The sequence below is a fragment of the Fonsecaea multimorphosa genome (genome assembly GCF_000836435.1).
Source record: "Fonsecaea multimorphosa CBS 102226 unplaced genomic scaffold supercont1.3, whole genome shotgun sequence".
Lineage (NCBI taxonomy): Eukaryota > Fungi > Ascomycota > Eurotiomycetes > Chaetothyriales > Herpotrichiellaceae > Fonsecaea > Fonsecaea multimorphosa.
Window position 1 is genome coordinate 1,207,597 of NW_015971637.1, and position 22,513 is coordinate 1,230,109.

At 51.9% G+C, this 22,513-nt stretch overlaps 9 protein-coding genes across 9 annotated transcripts; 3 read left to right on the forward strand and 6 right to left on the reverse strand.

Annotated features, from left to right (window-relative positions):
• Positions 1-2,830: 2,830 nt before the first annotated feature.
• On the reverse strand, positions 2,831-4,882 carry Z520_02238 (uncharacterized protein; the record flags this gene model as incomplete). Its single annotated transcript, XM_016772752.1, has 1 exon — positions 2,831-4,882. The coding sequence occupies one exon, from the start codon at positions 4,880-4,882 to the stop codon at positions 2,831-2,833; it is 2,052 nt and encodes a 683-aa protein (XP_016636222.1).
• A 515-nt stretch (positions 4,883-5,397) lies between these two features.
• On the reverse strand, positions 5,398-8,244 carry Z520_02239 (uncharacterized protein; the record flags this gene model as incomplete). The annotated part of the gene is made up of 1 exon (XM_016772753.1): positions 5,398-8,244. The coding sequence occupies one exon, from the start codon at positions 8,242-8,244 to the stop codon at positions 5,398-5,400; it is 2,847 nt and encodes a 948-aa protein (XP_016636223.1).
• A 463-nt stretch (positions 8,245-8,707) lies between these two features.
• Z520_02240 (uncharacterized protein) lies at positions 8,708-9,403 on the forward strand (the record flags this gene model as incomplete). The annotated part of the gene is made up of 2 exons (XM_016772754.1): positions 8,708-8,995; positions 9,062-9,403. The coding sequence occupies 2 exons, from the start codon at positions 8,708-8,710 to the stop codon at positions 9,401-9,403; spliced, it is 630 nt and encodes a 209-aa protein (XP_016636224.1).
• A 333-nt stretch (positions 9,404-9,736) lies between these two features.
• On the forward strand, positions 9,737-12,392 carry Z520_02241 (uncharacterized protein; the record flags this gene model as incomplete). The annotated part of the gene is made up of 2 exons (XM_016772755.1): positions 9,737-9,941; positions 10,066-12,392. The coding sequence occupies 2 exons, from the start codon at positions 9,737-9,739 to the stop codon at positions 12,390-12,392; spliced, it is 2,532 nt and encodes an 843-aa protein (XP_016636225.1).
• A 443-nt stretch (positions 12,393-12,835) lies between these two features.
• On the forward strand, positions 12,836-13,674 carry Z520_02242 (60S ribosomal protein L17; the record flags this gene model as incomplete). Its single annotated transcript, XM_016772756.1, has 3 exons — positions 12,836-12,838; positions 12,914-13,130; positions 13,328-13,674. The coding sequence occupies 3 exons, from the start codon at positions 12,836-12,838 to the stop codon at positions 13,672-13,674; spliced, it is 567 nt and encodes a 188-aa protein (XP_016636226.1).
• A 1,457-nt stretch (positions 13,675-15,131) lies between these two features.
• Z520_02243 (uncharacterized protein) lies at positions 15,132-15,928 on the reverse strand (the record flags this gene model as incomplete). The annotated part of the gene is made up of 2 exons (XM_016772757.1): positions 15,132-15,513; positions 15,579-15,928. The coding sequence occupies 2 exons, from the start codon at positions 15,926-15,928 to the stop codon at positions 15,132-15,134; spliced, it is 732 nt and encodes a 243-aa protein (XP_016636227.1).
• Positions 15,929-16,755: 827 nt separating this feature from the next.
• Positions 16,756-18,416, reverse strand: Z520_02244 (uncharacterized protein; the record flags this gene model as incomplete). Its single annotated transcript, XM_016772758.1, has 2 exons — positions 16,756-17,222; positions 17,282-18,416. The coding sequence occupies 2 exons, from the start codon at positions 18,414-18,416 to the stop codon at positions 16,756-16,758; spliced, it is 1,602 nt and encodes a 533-aa protein (XP_016636228.1).
• A 2,805-nt stretch (positions 18,417-21,221) lies between these two features.
• Z520_02245 (uncharacterized protein) lies at positions 21,222-22,049 on the reverse strand (the record flags this gene model as incomplete). The annotated part of the gene is made up of 3 exons (XM_016772759.1): positions 21,222-21,737; positions 21,808-21,899; positions 21,962-22,049. The coding sequence occupies 3 exons, from the start codon at positions 22,047-22,049 to the stop codon at positions 21,222-21,224; spliced, it is 696 nt and encodes a 231-aa protein (XP_016636229.1).
• Positions 22,050-22,156: 107 nt separating this feature from the next.
• Positions 22,157-22,390, reverse strand: Z520_02246 (uncharacterized protein; the record flags this gene model as incomplete). The annotated part of the gene is made up of 1 exon (XM_016772760.1): positions 22,157-22,390. One exon carries the CDS (start codon positions 22,388-22,390, stop codon positions 22,157-22,159), a length of 234 nt encoding a protein of 77 aa, XP_016636230.1.
• Positions 22,391-22,513: the final 123 nt, after the last annotated feature.

The following is a 22,513-nucleotide window of genomic DNA, read 5'->3' on the forward strand; positions in this document are numbered from 1 at the left end:
AAGTCTCCTCTCGTGAAGTCTCCGACTGCTGCTGTGGCCTGCTTGTCCTCTATGCAGTTGGTGTGCCGGTGCCAGGTCGTAGCGCAAATGAATAAGTAGATGGACCACGGCCCAGAGCGGGACATGGCCGTCACTAAAAGATCCAGATCCGCTCTGTAGCTGCAAGCAATATCATCACCACATCACCTGTTGCCCAAACATTCGAAGAGGCCGTCGCATGTTCCCAGGTTGCACCTCGGAAAAAGGGTAAGTCAAAGCATGACTCGCAACGCACGTAATGGACGCGACAACGTTTTGCAGAACCGAGTCGTGACTCGCCAATCGTGGAATCTGCGCTCTTGGTTCTGTCTGTTTATTCCGTAGGCAGTTGTCTTTGTCGCTTCCTGCATGCCATCGCCCGAGCAATGTTCAAGTCCAGAACTCGAGAAGTTCTCGATTCCACGCGCTCGCTTTTTCTGTTCTTGTTTTCATCCCCTAGTTTCTCCGTGTTTGCTCCGTAGGACAAAAGAAACAGAACAGTCATTTCGAAGTTGGCAGCGGCCAATTGCGTTGCTCCGTTGCTCGGACACTGTCATAAGTGATGGACACGATACGAGGTGGCATGGCATCCTATGGGTGGCATGTATAAGTCACTCCACCGCTAAGGGAACAGAGGCATGAGGAGGGCACGACCGGCTTCAGGTTCCGGAATCCACTCTGCCAGCCAGCTCCTTCTTCCTCAGAGTGGGAGCGGAATCGAACGCCGCGAACGGAAGAAGGGGCTCGCTCGTCAGGACAGAATGTGTTATTCACACACTCCGATGACTCCATGCGTGAGAGCTCGACTGCTGGCATAGTGATCTGGCTACATACGTACCTCTGCTGTATCATTTTGTGTGCGTGGATGGACACCTTGGCATGCAAACAGGGAGAGGAAGGCTTCAAGGATTCAAGGCACTTCATGCGGTCGAGGTGATTCCTCAAGAAGGAACAACCGTGACGAAGTTATACCTATACGTAATGTGCCCGTGGTCTCAATCACTGAGATTTTCTATGAACGAGGGGGTGTGCACAGGAACAGAGGTTGGAAAGAATATCCGGACATCCCAATTCCTTTCCCCCTTCCCCTCTTTCCTTTACACAAACAACGCAAAGTGGCTGGAGAGTGTAGTACATTCCCTTTGGTGATCTAGATAAGCGCCAACGACGTATTGCAGATCTCGCGGGCATGCTGCCAGTCTCCAGAAGAACAGGCAGCGAGGGGACATGAGCAGACACAATACTCCGATACCAATCTGAGGTTCTCTGGCTGAAAGCTGGTCTCCCATCTCGGCTGTCGATCGCTCGACGGACGACAAAAGTGAATGTCATCACGGAGATCTAACGGATCCAAGAAATCAAGTTTCGTACTCCAGCCTCTCGGGCACACCTGTCTTGGGGTTTCGCAAACATCACCGAGCAGACCCGGAGCAGAGGAGAACAGCTCGAAAGTTCTCGGACAACTTTTGCTAATATGTTCTAAAGTCGTCTTGTCTCCGTGATATCATGATCAAATTGAAAGTTTAGCGGAGGACGAGGAGCGGCAGCGATACTGTTCTGATGGCTCTGATGAACATCGATGTGAGATCTCCGATGCGTCGTCTTCGGAATTAAATCGGAGGACTGAGCTGTTCGTCTGTCAGGAAAAGGAGCGAAAGTGTCCAACGTTGGCTCAAGGAGCCATCAGCTGCTGAGCAGTGGCTCGTTAGCCGGAGAGATCAACCGTGAGAAACCCCGACGATGTCCATTGGAGGCTGAGGAGCACCGCCGCCAACACCAGCATCCGTGCCTCAGTGACACAAGCCTAACGCAATTCCCGTGTTCTGCGGACTGTAGCCCGAGTCCAGAGACCAGCTCAATGCCGGGTTCCAGCTCATGGCGGATGTTTCCCCGACAAAAATTTCTTTGGCGTTTGCGACATCCCAGGCAGTTTTTGCAGAGCACATGCATGAAGATCTGGTGGGATCATAAGCGAGGGAATCGCGGAGCGACCCGCTCGGAGCGTTGCATTGGGCTCCGGCACGGCTCCTCACGTAAGGGAAAATGACTCGAATAGTGCCATGTGTCTGGGTACGGCTTTCTGGAAGGACAGGTGGTGTTCCACTGCGACTCGGATGTTCGATGCCGTATGGGAGAACGATTTGGCGTTTGCTTCTGTCTCCAAGCTTGCCACCAGATACGGGTAGCGTTGTCGGCTTTTGATCTCGGCCAAAATTCGCCGGGTCCAGAAGTATTTCGTACTCCTGTCGTACCGAGTATTCGTCCCTGTAAGCCACAAGTCGCACAGCCACAGGAAGCTACCACCTAAGAGAGTATAGCTGGCTGGCTGAGTCTCGACCACCGCTAGAGCGTTCTAGACCCCTTGAACAGACGACAGTCAACGAGACACGCCGCGTGATTCGTATTGCGAGCCCTGGGAACGACCTCAAATGTCAATTTGCGTTTCTAGCATTCCACAAGATCACCTCGTCACGTCAATGTCGGCTTTGTCGCCGTGTCTCCGACAGAGTGATTGACACCGGTGCTCAACCGGGGGCTTGCACATGGGTCCCCTGAGAAAGCGACAAGACCCGACCTGGCGCGACTCGACTTCCATCGACCGTCCATCGGGCGAATCTCGATAATCGAGAATGAGCCCACTGGATGTCTTATGCTGCACAAACAACCTTGTGTACTCGGGATACCGGAACGTGCCATCTCTTCGGTGTGGTCTCGAGTCAGTTCTTCCTATTCCTCGAAGTGGTGGGGGTCTCTGAATGAAACCTCGGAATTGTAAGGCCTGACGTGCCAGCGCTTTCCCTTGAAGGCAATTTCACTCAAAGCCTTCCCACTCCGCATTTTCTTGTTGTTGTTGCGCCTTCCGTTTTGCTCGTAGACTCCCTTCGAGAGCGCCGCGCTTGCGGTTCGTTTCCCTTCTCTCGTAACCACTCTGCGTCCCAATCCTTGCCTTCCGCTTCATCCGTTTGGTTTCCTCGTCATCGTCGGCATGTATAGCTCGACGAGCCTTCACACCATGTAATTTGAGGTCCTTCCTTGCTGATTTGGAGACACTAGGAAGAGCGTGGAGTAACCACGGCTGGATCTCAGACGTAACGGATGAACCTAATTCATTGCTTTCCGTGACACGAGAGTCTTTGGTGGAACCGTCCGGGTTTCTTTGCGTCTTTTGACTGGCAGCGATCACGTTCGCTATGCCTTTGACATATTGAATATCCTCTTTGGTGTAGAAGCTGACACAGACACCACCTTCTCTCCCTCCTCTCCCAGTCCTTCCCGCGCGATGGACATAGCCAGCAACAGTGGTCGGTATATCATAGTTCACAACCACATTTACTCCTCGGAAATCGACGCCACGCGACAGAAGGTCCGTCGTGATCAGGACCCATATTTTTCCCTGTCGGAAATCCTGCATGATAGATGACCGCGCACGCTGCGATAGGGAAGCATGAAGAACCGCCACTCGGGATGAGCCACCAGCTTGGGCGGGAATGTCGTACTGGAGTTCGTTGTACAATGCTTGGGCACGGTCTACCGTCTGTGTGAAGACAAGAAATGGCGGCCGGAGTGGCGCCACGTCATTTTCCTGACGTTTGGACATGGACATTGACCGCGACGGGTGAAGTAACTGCCGCATACCGAGAAGCTTTCCGGACTCTGCTGCAGTGTACACCAGTCTATGCGAGATTGTCGGTAAGCTCGTGTCTTTCAAACCAATAATGGTCCGGATGAGTAATGGGCCTTGACTCCGAGAGATTTTGAGTTTTCTTTCGCGGTCTGAAATGGTCTGCACCGCAAGCTCCTCGATATTTGATCCGATAGTCGCTGACCACATGCTCGCTCTCAAGGAAGGCGACGTGCAGGCGGACCAAACAGCAAGCGTCTGAGATCGGAAGAGCGGATCAAGGAGGACATCTGCCTCGTCAAATATCAGGCTTTCAACGTCGGGTAACGGTCGCAGAGCCGGGTCTTCGTCTTCTTCCCAAGACGGACAAAGGAGATGCACCAGGCTGAGCGGCGTCGAGACCAAAATGTCAGCTTTGACAAGAGCGGAACTTTTAGAAGACACGTCTTCGCCGCCATTTCCATCCTCTTCTGCGTCTTCTTCAGATTCCTCCTCATCCGACGGTGCTAGTCCTTCGAAAAGTCTCATTCCTTTCTTTACCGCTGTGATAGTCACGCCCGTTCTCGCTCTCAGCTTCCTTCCCTCGTTGACTATCTGGAAGACCAGCTCTTTTGTGGGAGCTAGAATGATGGCGCGAACGTGTCTGTCAACAGTGGGTCCAGAGTGTCGATGCGCCCTCGAAATCTTTTCGATCAGTGGAATAAGGAAAGCGAGAGTTTTGCCGCTACCTGTCGGTGCGATGGTCAAGAGATTGGGCTCGAGCTGTTGCTTTTCATCCAAGTCCTTCAGTAGCAATGGCAAGGTTGCGATTTGAACTTCGGTCGGCTCAAAATATGCCTGATCAGATATATTCCGTGCCAGAATAGCGTTGATTTCGTAGTGCGCACGCAATTGAACGAAGGATGTGAGCGGCTGAGGAAATAGGCGCGATTGTTCCTTCTGCGTCTTTCTCGACCCTGACGACTTTCCCAGGGATCGAAACCGGTTCAAGTCCACAATCTTGATCTTGTGCTTCTTGTGAAGTTGACGGATTTCCTGCTCGGACAGCTGGCCAGACCTAGTCGCTTGAGCACCGTCACGGTCTGGTTCATCCAGCTCTCTCTTTCGTTTTCGACTCGTGTTAGATTCTGATACATCTTGACTGGGCGTTTGGCCTGATGCAGAAGGGATATTTTGTGGCGACGGTCTTGAAATTTTTGATTTCAGGCCGGTCGAGCGGGATAGCAGTTTAAGAGCATCCATGGCACACCTCAATGCTTACCGAGCACCCTCTTGAGTGGTATAGGATCAAAGTGTCGCGATGCACCGAGAAGGCATGCAGACGGCGTTTGTGGCGGTTTCTCAAAGTTGTTGCACTCCTTCAAAGTATCAAAACCTTCCAGGTTTGAAACTTGAAGCATGCCGACAATTAGAGTTTGATGCCAAGGTCTCGGATCATTATTATTCCGAATTGACCAAGGCATCCGCCAGTCGGCATTTTGAATCTACCAGGACTGCAAATACTCCGTAAAAGGTTACAGATGTTGATTGTACGGTGCGAGACATTGACTAAGGCAGTTTCCAGCTATATATCCCTACTTGAGACAAACAAGGGTACGTACAGAGATGCTCCGTTCGAGCCGGTAACTAGTCAAGAACCGACCATTTGACCAGCCTGCATGCATCCGTTATATTGGACAGCATGGTGGTATCAAGGACAATTGAGAAAGAAGAGGAAGCCTGCTGAGCTCAGAATCAAATGACCAAGCTGTCGGGACTCAGAAACTCGACCTTCCCCAAGGTGGGAGTATCGCTTCGACGGGCTGATCGGCTCGGTTATACTCACACTGGAAACGATGCCGTCCGGAACCCACCCAGCAATCATTAACTTCCAAACCTTGAGCTCTTCGATCTCGCACGTTCGGCAAAATGATACGTGCGTGGGTGTTTGGGGGTACCGCCACGTCGACGATCAATGAATCACCATTTAACTTCCACCGACATTCGATGCGCCCATAAACAGAGTCATATATCACTTCTGCGTGCGACAGCATTCTGTTGACACACGGCTCGATCACGACAGTGCTCCAGCCAGGATCGGCAGCTTTGATCCCGCCAACACATTCGTGCAGCCACTTTGTGACCGCACCTAAGGCATGATGATTGAAACTTGTCATACTGGCCTTGTTGATGTGTCCGTCAGGCTTCAGACTGTCCCAACGCTCCCAGATCGTTGTCGCGCCCATGCGTACCGGGTAAAGAATCGAGGGTTTGGACCGCGATAGAAGCATCTGGTACGCAAGGGTGTCCTGATGGATCTTCGTGAGGCTGGAGAGCAGAAATGCAGTGCCGACAAAGCCGGTGGAGATGCGAAAGTCGTCAAATCGTAGAGCACGGGAGAGGCGGGCGGCTGTTGCATGCTCCCCTGAAGCAGAATGAGAGTTTTCAAAGGATGGGAGGAGATCAAAGGCGATGGCGAGAGCAAGAGCCGTGGGTGTGTCAGGAGCGAGAAGTCCCGCAGGCGTCACATATTTCGTTCGAAAAGCCGCCAACAGTTGCGATTGAACGGTGCTGAAGTGAGCAAAGTCGTCTGATTTTTGGAGTCGTTTGGCGATGAAGGCCATTCTCTTTGTCGACTCAATGAGGAAACAGTCTGCGACAAAAGTACCATCTGTCCGACCTCTTCCTGAATTATTGGGAGGTGCGGAGGGGTCTAACCAGTCACCGAATTGCCATTGGTAGCGATCCCAAAAGCCATCTTCGCCGCGTCGGACACCGTTCTCAAGGTACTGCATCATGCTATCATATTGGCGTATCAGAATATCGATGTCGTTTGTCATCATGTAGAGCTGAAACGGTACCATGACTGCGGCATCCCCCCAAACGCCGTTCGGCATGTGATGCCATCCATTGTCTTCAGGACCAAGCCCCGTCAGACAATTTGGTACATAGAGCGGCACCATGCCTTTCTCCCAGTCCTTATGCTCGTCCATTTGGTCGGCGTATAAATCTTGCAACCAGTCTCCCAGCATACCGCCAGTATCGTAGAGAAACGTTGCCACAGGTGCAAAAAGGTTCAAGTCACCCGTCCAGCCAAGTCTCTCATCCCTGGACGGACATTCAGTCGGTACGCTGAGAAAGTTGCCTCTCATACTCCACACAGTGTTCTCGTGAAGTTGGTTTACCTCCTCGTTAGAACAGGAGAACCAGCCAGTCCTTCGCATATCAGAGTGCATCACTTCTGCAACGAGGCTGTCCTTGGTTAAGGGCATCTCAATGTCCTGCTCGGACCACCCCGTCACTTCGGCGTATCGAAAACCATGAAAAGTGAAATTGGGGTGCCAATCCGTCAGAAGTGTTCCTGCGCATATGATGGTGTCTTTGGCATCGGCTGTTCGTAGCGGCCCTGTTCCCAGCTCGCCATTTTCCATCACTTCCGCATGACGGAATGTGACTTTGTGTCCTGTCGGTTTGAGGAGATGCCTGATACACAGCCGACCAGCGATATTTTGTCCAAAATCTATGATGGTCTTACCAGACGTCGATTTCAAGAATGATTTCGGCGGAAGACGTTCCGTTACGCGGACTGATGGCCCGTTTGGTGAGATCAGAGGTGCGACAGCAATACTTGAAACTCTGGTCTCAACCCATACGGTTTGAGACAGCTCTGCATTTTCCCTGGTGATTTCGATGGCTCGTTGCTGATCAAAGACCTCTCCGTTGTAGATCTCACTGCTCAAAATGGCTGAGTTTGTGGCTGACCAGGAAGAGTCTGTACAGACAATGAAAGGCTCATCAGTGCCTTCAAACTCCACTTCTAGTTGCGCCAGGACACCAAGCTCAGTGCCATAGACAAACCTCCGGCAAACCCATGACAAAGCAGACGCGAACCACCCAGGTCCCACGTTGACCAGAAGGACGTTGTCTACGCCAGGGAGAAGGAGGGTTTCGACATCATGTATTTGATAGTGGAGACGCTTCTTGTAGCTTTGCCAGCCTGGTGCCATGCATTCGTCTGCTGTCGGCTTGCTGTTGACGCTCGCGTAATAGACCCCGTGGCTGGTGATGTATAATCGAGCCTTCTTGATCTTCCGGTCGGAGGGTAAGAAGAATCGCTTTCGAAAGGTCAAAGGTCGAGCCGATCCGTCTTCGTTGCGCAAGATTGGATCCTTGAGCGTTATCATGCTGGCAAACCAGTCATGATTGTCAAGTAGAGCGGCCTCGACCAAGCTCCAGTCGGACCAGTAAGAGACTTCGGCTAACTCTTGCGATGTGGTCCCTTCATATCGACGACAAGTACCATAGCACCGGACTCGAACTTCTCTTTGCTCCCTGGACTTCAAGCTGCCACATAGGTTAGGCCAGGGGACTAACACCGAGTGTGCACTGTCTACATGGTATAACCCAGCCTCACCGCCGTCGATCGAACGGACTTCAAGGTCATAGGCCGTCTGGACCCAGTCGTAGACATGATCATTGGTGGTAGAAAACCGCCATGAGATTCTGGGCCTCGAAAATTGGACACCGAAGCCAGAATGATGCTGCTCAAAAGTGGGAGCCGCAACCTCAACTGAGGAGATGGGAAGCTTCTCTGCTAAGTGATGGCTTAGAGGTGAATCAGTCATGCTGCGCCTGAGCGTTGCAAAGCGACACAGAGAATGATAACCCCACAACAACCCTGCGGTTTATCGGGCATCTCCCCTGTCCTAGACCAGTCAGCGATGCTATCAGTGTGCTTACCGTTCCATTTCAGTCAGGAGGGATGGACTCGCCCATCCATGAAGACATCCTAGCAGTAGGTGAGGACCAAAAACATATCAAACTGACCGACGCGTGTCGATAACGGAAGTTGGAACCGGAACACGAAGCGAAGGTCGCGGCGCTCGAGGGCATGGAGGTGGCGCGGCATGTTTGACGCATTTGCACATGCCCCTCCATGCTACCACTCTAACAACTGTTCCGCCTCATTCTTCTGCGTCATCAAGATTGAAAACAAAGATAGAAATGCTCCTCCAACATTTGCCAGATGACCCAGAGACTCGCAGAAGCCTCTCATTGCCCGTCTGAAGTCGCGTCACTCCCCCGAAAATGGTCATCGGCCTTCTCATCCTCACCTCCATTCCTACCGTGACAGGTGTCGCACAAGCCATTCATGGGCAAAAGAAGCACAAGGAGCGCGAGAAAGATGCAAGGCGCATGCAAAAATTCTACATCGATGTCTACTGTGAAGCCCAGAGCTCACGGACACGTGAAATCCACGACAAAAGGCTTGTTTTGAGAGATGACCGCGTGTGGATAGGGCCGCATGAAGCGTTGAATCCGTGTAAGGAAGGATATGTCGCGGAAGCGTTTTATATCGAGTATCCCGACAACGAAGTAAGCGAGCCTCAACCCAAAATCGAGCCTTTCCATGTAGGTATTGGACTGACGCCTTCGTTCCAGAGAGTTCCCGTCCCCATCGGCCTCGTTAGCCAAGTTCGAGATGATCCTCCGCTGTTGAACTGGATATATGTGGACAAGGACACAATGGAAATAAAATATGGCAACAAATCAGCAAGCATAGAGCATCACGTCGGCCCGTGGGATTGGACAGAAGATGAAGAGGGTATAACTTTTGATGAAACCGAGGCCTTTGTAGCAGTCGAGGATCCTTCAACACGACAATGGCAACTGTACTATGACATGGACAATGATGGACTCAGTCGTTTCGTCCCAAAAGGGAGGCGGAAATTTCAGATCAGCCTGGAGCGGACTTTGATACCTGGGGCAGAGGGAGGGAAATAATGAAACTCATGTACTTGTAACTTGTAACTTCTAAACATCTGTAAATCAAACTGGCGTGGATAGGTATATTGTTACTTCAACCAGAGAACACCCTTTGCTTTTGCTTCAGACTACTTTGAAAGCCTACTTCTACTTCTCATAATGTAGAGGTGCTCATAAATCCGGAGTGAGACAAGCCTGGCGCGCAAAATAGAGTCACTCTTCACTGTTTATTTTTCTTCCCCGAAACATTACTTTTTCAAGGCACCGCCTCAACCTCCTCCAGCTTTCATCGATGACTGTCACCTGCCTGCCCCCTTTCTCTCCTTACATTCTTGAATGTCCAGGGCCCCCATGTCTGGAAAATACGCGGCTCACCCCGACCCTCAGTGGGAGATAATCGGTAGAAGAGGGCACTGGCAGGTCCTCCCAATCAAGCCCTACAGTGATGGAGATCAACGAACCTGGCCTCCCAAACCCTATCGGCCCAGTTCTGAAGAACGGCACTTGGTCAATCTGGCAAAAGTATGGTCAGAGAAGATGGGTATTCAACGACTAGGTGAGAAATATTGTCACACATAGCGTCCATCCTCGCAATGTCGCTCCGTCAGACGATTCGGTTGGGCCTGGCCTCGTAGCATTTAACGAGATGGACATTCGAAGCGTACTGACTTTGGACATAGGTTTTGAGTACTATCTCGACAAACTTCCTCTTGGCTACGCCGTGTTCGAGATCGATCAACACGGCAAAACAGGCGTAGCCTATAAGCGACTCTTTGGCCACCGGTCTGGCAAGTACTACGACTCGATTCTTCGGTTTCAACCACATTTCCTTTGGTTGATGTCGGGAATGCAGGGCATTTGTGAATGCATACTCTGCGGCAATCACAAAGCAGAACCGATTAAGCGTCGAATTCGCCACCCTGCGGAAAGCATTCTAGTTACGAGGGAACAGCGAGCGACGCTTGATCCTTTCAAAAGTGAACCATCGTCGAGGTCAGATTCCGTTGCTAGTCGCGCGACCGGGGCAATTTCAGCGCGTCCGCAACGCCATATCAAAGCTGTGGGAGCCCCCTATGCCCTGGACGCAGAAGGTACGGAAGATGTGTTCAAAGACCAGTTGAAGAGGCTGGAGGCCAACAAGGGAGGCAAAACGGGAATCGAGGACGACATCAGGGAACCCAATTCTATCGATTGGAGAGCTGAGCACTCCTGGACCACTCAAAGTGTTCATGATTGGCCCGGTGTCGACCACGTTCAGCGGAGTTTGACTTTGATCGAACATCAACACGCCTTTGTGCCTAGAGTTGGGGAATTGGTGTTATTCTGTCCAATATTTCTTCACGAACACTACCTCATGCTCGACGAGAAGACACAGGAATACAAGTTCTACTCCTTTGAGCAGAAATGCTTTCATGGCTCGCCAGTCTGGAGAGGAGGAGTCATTGCGGCTGTGCCGTCTGCTATTGCAACTGATGGGCCCGTCGACTTCCCTGATATCCAAGACCTTCCCTCGAAGCAGACCAATCTGAACACTGGAGGCTTCCGAGTGGAAACATTTCCAGATCCCAATGATGAGGAAGATAAATCAATGTCTAAACAATACCGGTATCTTCCTTTGCGGAATATCCGACCCTTGAGTCACTGGCAGATGTTGCTCCGTGGTATTCCCAGAACAGAATGGCACCCATCAATTGAATACGCTCTGACTTGTATGACCAGTATCTCGCTTCTGGAGAAATGGTATTTCAAGGGGGACTGGCCTTACGCCACCATTCGATGCAAAGGCATCTACATAGGGCCCGAGCTCATCACGGTTGGCGACGCCGTCAGGATCGCACCACGGCAAAAGGCCAAAGGATGCAGTGATGTGCTGGTTGTTGAATCGATCAGACTCCATCTTGACGATATCAAACCGGAGCACGTGTCTCCGGACTCGCCATTGCTGTCGACGAGGTCATACATAACGCTCGTTGGCAGAGGCTACACAACTGACAGAAGCCGTCATTACCAGCTCCAAGCCGCCGATGCCAACTCACAACCAAGTGGTGCCCAGGCGGTGCCTCAAGACGAGGTCAAGACAGTATTTCGCCCCGTTGGCTCGGCAATCTATGGTCACTGGTACCCCTTACACGCACCTCATCATCGGTATGAGATATCGCACGACCAAATCCTCGGAAGACTGTACGAAGCAGCAGCTGTGCAGCTGTGGACGGGTTTGCTGCAGCGCAAACGTGCCAACGGCGACAAAGATGACATCAAACCATCGCTTGATTACGACTTGAAAGGCATCCAAGAAGGTCGCGTCTACGCTACACAAGCGGATGAAAGATTGGCCGAGGCAAAAGAGGGCTCAGTGCTGTGGTACTGGGCCGACACTCGAGCCGAAGCATTAGATCTGCAAACAGTGAACGGACTCGAAGTCGGCAAATACGACAAGACCCGAGACAAGGACACGTTGGAGCTTTGGAGGACGCATCTGAAAATCCTCAACGGCCAGCAATTTTCGCTTGACACGATTGCCTCGCAATACACCTCCAACTTCCCCGATTCCGAGCAGTCTGGAAATAGACGAGGAAGGCCAACAGGCTCAAAAGTCATTGAGGGCAAGCTATATAAGCCTGGGGATCCTGGATATGACGATATTATTGGCGGAGCTGTTTTGGAGCTCCAGTCAACTCCAAGCAAGCATAAAGGCAGCCAATTGGCAGGCGCAGCGCTTGTGTCCACAGACGAAGAAGATGATGATGAAGAAGTCTCGGGGGATGGTGGCGAGGATTGGTATGATACAGTAGAAGCCTCGGCAGAGAGTCAGACGATCGAAGAAGGAAGGTCTGTGCCAAATCAGAAGAAGCCGAAGACAAAGGCGGAGATCATGGCCAGCGCGGTTGAGGACGAAGATATCTCCGAGGACGAAGACTGGTACAACGACCACATTCCGCTAGTTCGAGGAGGAACAGAAGAGACAGAAGGCGGCGATTACGATCCTAGAGCCGAGATGGATGATTAGCAGAAGTAAAGACAGCCGGAGGGTGGCATCAGGGAAAAAAGAGTGATGTTAGCTTAAGCTGCATGATTGCTCCACAAGAGTGGCTGGAGTTGGGTAGCGACTGTGCTGTCGGTTGAACGGACAAGGAGATACCATATCAGTGTTAACGATCGGGGACGAAGGCATCGAGGATTGTGGGTTCGTGAATGAACATGGATGATCGAGAATACTCTGTGCTTGTAACGAAAACCTGAAAACAGCTTAGCGTTATGAACTGCCAAGACAAGTCACATGTAAACCACTGGCATCGGAATAGTTTCCCTGCATAGAATCGTGGGCGAGGGCAGAGTCGCAGTCTTGGCATTTCCCACAACCAAAATTTCCCCGTAAGTTGCGGCCATCATTTTCGAGATCGAATTGACAACAACGATTAGGACCATCTCATTGCTCCCACACCCCTCAAGATGGTATGTGCCTTTCGCCCTTTGAATGAATTCTCTTGAATTTTAAATCTACGCCGATAACTGACTTCTGTTCACCAGGTCCGCTACGCCCCCGCCGACCGCATTCCCAGCGCCCGCTCGGCTCGAAGCCGTGGCAGTTACCTGCGAGTCAGTTTCAAAAACACCCGCGAGACTGCTCAAGCCATCAACGGATGGAAACTCGAGCGCGCCCTCCAATACCTCGAAAATGTCAAGCAGCTCAAGGAGGCTGTGCCGATGAGAAGATATGCGGGTAGCACTGGACGGAGCGCACAAGGTACGAAAACTCTTAGATTTCTCAGAAGGAGGGAACAGGTCGATCAACTCTGGGCGCACTGTATAGAGAGCTTGGAGCGGTAAATTTTTCTACCAGAGGATCAAGACCACTGAGAGACGGAATGCTGGTTTATTGTCGAGCGGGGCTCTACACGGCAATATCAACGGCAGGTTGCTAACGTGTCCTCCCCTCCACAGGCAAACAATTCGGAGTCTCAAAAGCGCGCTGGCCCGTCAAGTCGGCCGAATTCCTGTTGGGACTGCTCAAGAACGCCGAAGCCAATGCCGACACTAAGGGTCTCGACACTTCGAAACTCATCGTCAAACACATCCAGGTCAACCAAGCGCCGAAGCAGCGACGTCGCACATACCGTGCCCACGGTCGTATCAACCCCTACATGTCCAACCCGTGCCACATTGAACTGATCTTGACGGAAGCCGAGGAGCCCGTGACCAAGGCCGAGGAGTTGGGTGTCGCCAGGGGAACGAGATTGTCCACCAGACAGCGAGCTGCTAGGAGACAGAAAGCCATCACGGCGGCATAAAGGGGTTTGATGAAGATTACTCATTGTGTTCCTTTTTTACTCCTCCCAGATGTTGATTGATGGGGGTGGGGGACGGTGTGAGCAGATACGAAGGGGGGCTTTTCTACGCTTGCAATGGGGAGTCCATGGAAAAGAAGTGATAGTTGGGGGCTTCGGAATGATCCTAGATGAGCTCGTTCGTTGCCCCGGACATGGTCGGATGGCTTTGCTCAAAGCGACTGAATGAGAAAAGCACCTCAGCATATCCGTGGCTGGTGCTTTCGACAATACAAAAACAATGAATCACAGTGCATCTCCTATGCATTTTCCCGTGATCCTTGCCATACATAGAGCCGCCAACCCCATGTGTCATTGGCCTGTTTACCTTCCCCTTCATCTTGCTTGCTGCATGTCAATCATATCCAGGTTTCAGATACTTCCCAACTCGTACCGTCCTCGATCGCAATCAGTGTGACGATCAACACCCCTGTCCAGCAGGAAGGCAGTCGGGAATAGGGCGACTTTTCTTAGAATATCACAGATAGATACAGGTTGAAATTCACAGCCAAGAAAGCAGGGAATCTCTCGATTCCACCTCCCGTTTGTCCTCCCCAACCCATCACGGCGGCAGCCCTGAGTTTTCAAGGGGACGAGCCTGACGTCTCCCGACCAGCATCCGTTTCCCCCCTGCACTCATCCGAGGTATGTCATTGCGGGCTGGGAAGAAATATGTGAACGAGTAACTGCCCCCACCGTAAGTAACCTATTAAGTCAACCACTTACTAGATAGGAAAACGCACAGGGTCAGGACCGACGGTCTCCCCACCTACCAATCCGACTCAAATGATGTAATCGCTTTTGGCTCGCTGAGTACCGTCTCTGCAACTATTGTATATTGCACATCGGTGCCGTACCCGGTACATATATGTACATAATAATATGTACCTCGTACCCCACATCTACTCAGTGGGCCCCCACCAGGCTGACCCTGAATAGGGGAGGTTTGAAAAGTGGGTAGAAAGGAACTGCGCACTTCTTCAACTCATTGAAACTACTCATCTCCTCGTTGACTTGACTCATACGTGCACTGTTTTGTCCAGACAAAATGAGAAGGAGGAGGGGGGAAGAGAAACGGGTGAGAAAAAGGGGGGGAAATCGTAAAACGCAGGCAGTTCCTCCAGGAGTCTAAAATTATTCAATGGTACATTACATAGAAAAAACAATCTTGTTTGCGGGCCACACCTCTTGGGCCAAATCATACCTTAGCCTCGTATCTTCAGTAGAGCTTTTGCCAGTTGTATTGCGATCCTTTCTTTTTTTGGGCGCTGTTCTGTGCACGGTCTACATTTGTACCTCCACCGGCACTGCATGGCCCCCAAAAGCGACGGGCGTCAACGTCGAGAGGGGGCCGTGTTCCCACAACCGCCTAGGGCCAGACACTTTCTCTTTCCGTTTCCCTGCTCGCAGCGGCCGCACGTTTACGAGAAAAGGTATGCCACAGCGGGAGCCAACAGGGTACCCACAAGCGACCACTCCAAGGCCACGACACCAAAGCTCGAAGAAGCGGCGTTGCTGGTCGACTGTGCCGAGGCGCCGGTGTTGGTCGTGCTGCCAGACGCAGTGGTTGTGGTGGCAGTGGTGGCAGTGGAGGATCCAGAGGTGGTGGAGCTAGAATTCGACGCAGCGCTGGACGCCGAGCTCGAGGCCGAGCTGGAAGAGCTGCTACTGCTGCTGCTGCTGGCGTTGGCGCCGGCATTGTCCACGTTGGCGACGATGACACCGCCGAACACGCTGGACGGGATTTGGCCCGATTGGCCGCTGGAGGCTTTTTGGTAGGCGGCAAGAGTGTTGCCGTTCGATCTGTAACAGTAGTAGTCAGCAAGCAGCGTCAAGAAGAAGGAAAAGCACAGGATTCGCTTTCTTACGGTGGGTTAATGACCAGGGACATCCCCGCGGCACAATGCCCAACTTGGCCACAGTAGATCCAGATGGGATCGGTGGAGTTCACTCTCATCGAGAACATCTGACTCGCCTGGCCCGAGTTCGAGTTGATGACGCCCGAGTTGATGGCATTTCCCGAGATGGGTTTGCATGGGCTGTCGAAGGATGACTGAGTCACAGTGTGTTCGCCAGGGTAGAAGTGGAAGTTGACAGTGTCGCCCATCCCAGCCGTGACCGTGTCGGGAGAGTATGTGAAGCCGTTCTGGCCCACGTTGACATCAAATACTGCTGCCGATGCCAGGGCACCCAGGGAAAGGAGGGCGTAGCTGCGCATGATGTTGGATCTAGTGTCGAATGGAGTTGTTGGCGTTTCACGGTAGGGCACGAGGGTGTTGATCGTGGAGACGGGTTGAGCTCAGGGGAAAAGCGAGGCTTCGAGATGTCGGGATATATAGCCTGCCTGGCCAGACGAACGACAGGGCACCCAACGGGCAACTTGCGGGTGGCTTTTTCAGAATGCACAGTGGTATCCTCCCTTCGCAGACACAGAGGAGATCTCCCTACCTGCAACATGCTATTTTTGTGCCCATTTCTGAAGAGTTACGTCGTCTCTTGGACGTGAAATAATGGCTCGGCAGCCCATCAATGACGACGCACACACACTCGAATACGACAATCTTCGTACAAGAGGCGATGGTTATAGATCCAGGGCAGAATGCGGTCAGCGCACGACACCCATACAACGGGGATTCCCCGGGTTTTCAGCCTCTTTGTGACGACGGGGGCCACCGGATACTATTTTCAGCCTTGGCTGTCATTGTGGCTGATGGGAGCTGACTCTCCAACTGGAAGGGGTGGGGATGATGTGCACAGGGAGGGTGCCATGCCACATCATTGGGGGGGCTTGTTGGTTACACCTGAAGAGGGTGCCATCACAGAAGGGATGCTGACAAACAAAATGAAGATGAGGAACTCCTGGGAGAGAACAAGGGGACAGTTGGTAAAAACACTCATTGTTCAGAGTTGGGGCAGAGTCCATCTCTGCGCCATGCCTTTTCTATGCTAGCTCCATACATTTGCCATGTTCTTGGCATGTTTGTTTCCCCACTTGGAAAATCGATTTCTATTGGTCACCCCTGCCACCCCATTCCCACCACCATTTCACTTGTCTGCCTTGATCAACACAAATGCCTTCAGAATGGTGCACGACTTCACAAGTCCTCCTGGTGTGCTGGTTCGCACACTGATGCACGGTGAAAACCCAAGCCTGACAGTGGCTCCCATTGCTTCCAACTGCTCCGGCGTGTGCACATTCTTGAATGGATCCCGCAGCTCCATCCAATCCTTGCTGAACAGCTGTCCCATCGTTGGAAAGTCGAACTTGTATTCTTCCGAGCCAGAGAACATCATCTGCGCCAGTTGGTGCGCGTTGATCATCAGTTCGTACAAGTCATCCCAGTCCCGTGATGTCTTGGAGTGCATCATCGGCTTGAGGACCCTCCAGATTTCGTTGCCGCGGGTACGTGCAATGTTGTTGACAAAGGTCTGAAAGTTGAGATTGGTCTTGAGCCTCTGGATCTGATCCGCCATGGTGGTGAGCAGCTGGTACTTGACCTGGGCTGGCGTAGCTGAAGGTTCATGTCAGTAGGGCTTGGGGTTCCAGATGAAAAGGCAACCAGGTACTCACTCTGATACATTTGGTTCTTGCAGTGTTCGATGACACGGTCAGCCTCTATGTCGAATCCGGCGAAGCAGTCATGCTTGAGGATGGTCTTGATCATGAACTGGACAATGATCTTGTAGACGAGCAGATACCGCGTGTATGGAGTCTGCATGAACTGGAACGCCGAAGTCGTGGATGCAGCTCTCATCAGTCTGTCCTTTACCTCCTGTGGCATGCCGTTGTCCTTCTGCGTGCTTGGCGTGTTGACGTGAGAGTACGCGTATTGTTGTGCCATGTGAAGCACATGGGCAAACTTGTGACTGACCGCCTCTGGAACCACGAGATCTATGCCTGGGCCCATTGAGATGGGCTGAAAAGCTGGCATTTGTGGTTGCTGCATGATAGTGCTGGGCATCCCTCGTGTGTGCATCCTGCCTGCCGAAGCCAAAGCTGGCGTTCCACTGTTGCCTCTGCTGGGGCCCATGGGAGTGGATGTGATGGCCAGATTGGTATTGTATGGTCTTATTGGCTCAGGAGAACCGAACTCGTTGACGTGACCAGACTGTCGGAATGGTGTCGGCTGTGGGTGCTGCATCTGTGGACCTTGAGGTTGGTTGACAGAGAGAGCCGAGAACTGCTGGGCCATGGAGTCATCGAAAGGCGAAGGAGTGCTTCCGGGCTGCTGGTGGAGAGGTCCAGTGATGGCAGGACGAGGCTGTGTGTAGGGGACGGCATTTCCTGTGGCGAAGATCGGTGGAGGAGGTGGAGGAGGTGGCTGAATGTTCGGGTGTGCCCCATACGGTTGGTTGCCTCCGAAACGGCCAGGCGTTGGCGTGGCATAGTGTTGCTTGGGATTGGAGATGGCCTCACTCTGGGTCTTTATGGTCTTTTGCTGTCTCTCGATTGTGTCCCGCAAGCCTTTCATCTCCGCCTCCTGGTCACTCAATTTCCGCTGCAATATTGCGATCTCCTGGTCTTTGGCGTTGAGCTGCATCGCCGACATTGGTGTTGTTGCTCGAATGCGCATGGCATTTTCGAGGTCTTGCTGGGTCCTGGAGTAGTTGCGCTCAGACTGGCTCAGTCTGGTCTGCGCTTGCTCGATGATTGGAGATGTGACAGAGGCCGCAAGCGGCGTGCCACGGCCATAGTAAGAGGCCATGTCGATCTGTTCAAAGAAGGAATGAGTGAGCGGATGTTGGATTGGAGAAGGTGAGGCAGGAAGGCGTGGCGTGAGTTGGAAAATTTGAAAAGGTCGACGGTTCGAGGAGCAGGATGAGCCAGAAGATCCAGGAAGGAGAGATTTCTTGCAATAATGTGCAGTGAAAACTCTCGGGTCTGTACACCAAGGATGCCAGGTTCTTGCTGCTGCCTCAGAACAAGACTGCTCAAGGAGCGCGGTCTTGTCGACGACGGCAGTGAGATGGCGGTGATGAGATGCCCTAGGTGATGACTGGAGAGACCCAAGCCAACAGCAACGAAGAAGAAGAGAGTGCCTAACCTGAAGGATCAGAAGAGCAACTTTTGTCAGGACGAAGGAAAGAGACTGAAGGTGGAAAAAAGTCAGTGGCCGCTTTTTATAACTCCTGATGCCAAGACGACTTGGACGACGTGGAAAGCTTCCAAATTGCCAAACTGCCGCACAGATAATGACTTTTGCTGAGCCAGAGAAATGCTTTTGGTCAAATGATGCCCTGTGAAGTGTCTTTTGTGTTGGACAAGAGTCTCAGAAGGGCGATGAACAAGATCAAAGGAAGAACAAAAACCAGATGCTGAGTGGATGAGAGAACAGAACAATCCAGAGGAGCACAGAGGGTTTATATACCCGCGACCTCTCCAGAAGAATTGCACATGCTCAGGCAGCCGGGCATTGGTGACAACGACTTGTCACTTCACTGCGAGCCGAGCAGTCACTGAAGGATTCCTTCACCCTTTTAGGTGACTTCTGAAGACACGACTGGTGTGTGAGAGGCGGTGACAGGGACATGCGTGAAGCTCAAAATCCTGGAAGCGCAACCTTTGGAGTGACAGCATTGGCGAATGTCACTCTAGGGGACTTTGGAGAGCTTTGTGGGCGATCTGGCCTCCTTCTGCATGGCGAGGCACGGAGAGGCACTCCAGTTTGCTTGCACTGCTGTCCAACATGCAGAGCGAGGTGACTCGGTCCCGGGATTTGCAGAATCCAGAGTGTATGACATGCTTGCTGTGAAGCTGATGCCACTCTCAGACATTGGCATCGTGTCATGTCTGTGCATTCAGAAGGCGCGATATGGTCTTTCCTCCTCTTTCCACGTCGTCCAGGATGATGTGCAAACAAGGCTAAGGGGACAAAGGGAGCAACATGCGAGGGACTCACCAGACTCAGCATCCCTTTATTTATATACTCTGTGCATGGTCAGTCAAGGCTTGCATCTCAGGAGTAAGTTCTGGAGACATTACACTTTGTTGTTGAGCATACGCTGCTCTGTCGACGCTTGGGTAAGTCGATGGAGAGGGCTGACAAACACACAACGTTGAGACAGAGATGCAGGACAAGCTGCAAGACCAGTATGGTCTCTCTGTCTCAACGTTGTGTGCTTGCCAGCCCCCTGAAGAAGAAAAGAGACAGAGAACGCAAGTGTTTGAAGATGTTAACGTCTGCGGTGACTGGTGGTGGAAGAAGTGGTTGATGAAAGGAAGAAAGAAGAAGTTCGCCAGTTGGCAATTCGGTTTTTATATTTGACCTGACAGGGTTTCCGTGGGCTATACCGATTCTGGGCGTGATTGACGCTCACCAGCCGCGTCAACACGATAGAGGAATGCTTGGAGGGAGCAATCGCGGCTCGGGCATGCGGCTGAGGCAATCGGGGTGGCCAGCAACGAGGAGGAAAAGGAGAAGCAAGCCGCACGCGGCTGATGGAGTTCACCTTGACTGGCACTGCGCAACCACAAGTCACAATCATGGCCACTTCGATCCCCCCTGTTGGTCCTTGCTGTCTTTTCTGGCTCCTTTCATGATTAAGGCACGACGCATAACTCCTTAGTGAGCGTGCCAGAAAGCAACGTCTACCTCTGTTTTCGCTTCCTGACCTGGAGCCAAAGCACTCAGCTCAAAGGGAGGACTACTTCCCCATCAGATGCGTGGGTTGTCTCCTCATTCTGACTGCCATTCTAGAGATTGAACTTGCCGTATCGTTACTCCTATCCTTCCTCAAGAGCTATCACTATCATGAAAGGGAAACTGATCCTTCCATAAGTATGTGAATCACAACCAGCTGCCACCTCCGCACCAACACACCCTGCTTCCCTCCTGGCCTGTTCGACCTCCTTTCGATGCTTCAAACACAAAATATCTTCTGCCTAGGAGGCAGGATTGAAGTCTCGGCCCAGACTCCCTGCTTTTGCGTGGCCTGCGGGTTTGTGTCAGAAGAAATCATGCTAGGTACGTTTAGACAATGGAGCAGAAAGAAGCCAGGGCTCATAAGGCAGTACTTCTTGATGTTGCCCTTCCGGACCAAAGTGGATCAGAAGTCGAAGCTTTGTACACAAAAGACGAATACTTAAAGTTTGCTGGCTGTCATGGGTTTACAGGAACACAATGCTACATTGCAGCAATCATCTTGCTCAAAAAGCAGGCAATCTCTCAGGGACCATCAGCTCAGTGCAAGCCATTAGACCCACTCGTCAAACACTCATTTAAAAACAGCCGGTTCCGCGAGAGAAATATCTACACCATCGCATCGCAAACACCAAATCTACGACCACAGGATGATTAGGCAAGGAGCGGTGTGGGGAAGTGGATTTTCTGGTCATATGCTCTCGCAGCATCGGCGTCCATCAGGCTGTAAGGTATTGGGCAAGAGGCAATCAGTGCAAGCAAAATGAACAAGCATACTCCGAATTCGGAGCAGTGGAGGAAAAGTAGACATTGGCTCCGGCCGCGAACACGGAGATTTTCAGCCTACGGTTGTCCGAATCTGCAAATGCTTTACAGCACCTTCTTCAGCCAATCCCATATTGCATGAGACATGGTCGCATGCTCCAAACCCGACTGGGCATCAAGTATACAGTCAATATGCACCTGCTGGGGGCATTCGACGGTCTCCACATTCAGCCCAGCCTCCTTGAGCTTCTGACAGAATGCTCTGATGTCGTCATAAAACAACTCGTGCATGCCGGCCAACGCAAGGATAGAACTAACCGGGGCTCCAGCCCACCATTTCGAGTCGGCACGGGCGGGATCCGAAAATTCGTTGCGCTCGTCGTCGGAAGCGAGATTCTTGACTAGTTCGGGGATAATGGCCGTGGAAACGATGTCCCTGTCCTTGTTTTCGATCCAGGATTTGCTGGAACCGACGGAGAGGTCGATCCAAGGCGATATTAGGAGAGCGCCTTTCAGGGGAGTGTCGAGTTTTAAGGTGGGGATTCCAGCATGCGAATGTATTGCTGCCGAGAGGATCCCGACAGCTAAGTTGCCACCGGCAGAGTCGCCGCCAATGATGACCTGTTGATCTTGTTAACAAGGGAGTTCGCAATCACTCCTTTTAGGAGGAGGAGTGACAGGAATCTCTCACATCTGATGGCTTGCGACCAGATTGCAGAACAGTTACCAGGGCCTGCACAGCCTGTCGATACTGCGTTGGGAATCGATGTTGGGGCGATAGGCCTACGGGGTAGCAGGTCAATCTTCAATGCGTCCTGCTCATGGAATTGACATTTGATTCTCACCATACTCAACGAAAGCAATGGAGAACGTTTTGCCTTCCTTTGCCAATCTCTGCTGAGTATCCACCAAGAAAGCAATATGCCCTGGCATAGCGGGAATGCCGAGCCCTCCGCCTGATCATAATTTCAAACGTCAACTGTGCCCAGGAGTGTCATCGGAAGAAAGAAAAAATCAGGCAGTAACCAATTCAGGGCTGTTCAGATACCGTGAAAATATAGAATCACGCTTGGAGCAGAACTGTCCCCTATCCAATGAACTTTTGCTCCCTCACTGTCTGGGACATCTTCCGTCCTCACTGTCTGACCTAGCTTCGTGCTTTCAGACGCAACTGTATCCTTGGTAGGCACAGAAACACTCATAGCAGCTTCCAGGGAGCTCAAGCCGCCCCGGAGCGCCTGGTTGCGTTCGTCATGGGCTTGGGATCGAGACATGGTGAGTTGGACTGGATATGTTAGCCTTAGTCGTTCTTCGAGGGTTGAAAGGTTGGCCCTATTTCCTGCACAACATGCCTGGAGATTTATCTCATCAGCTGAATTCCCAATACTCGGCAAGGA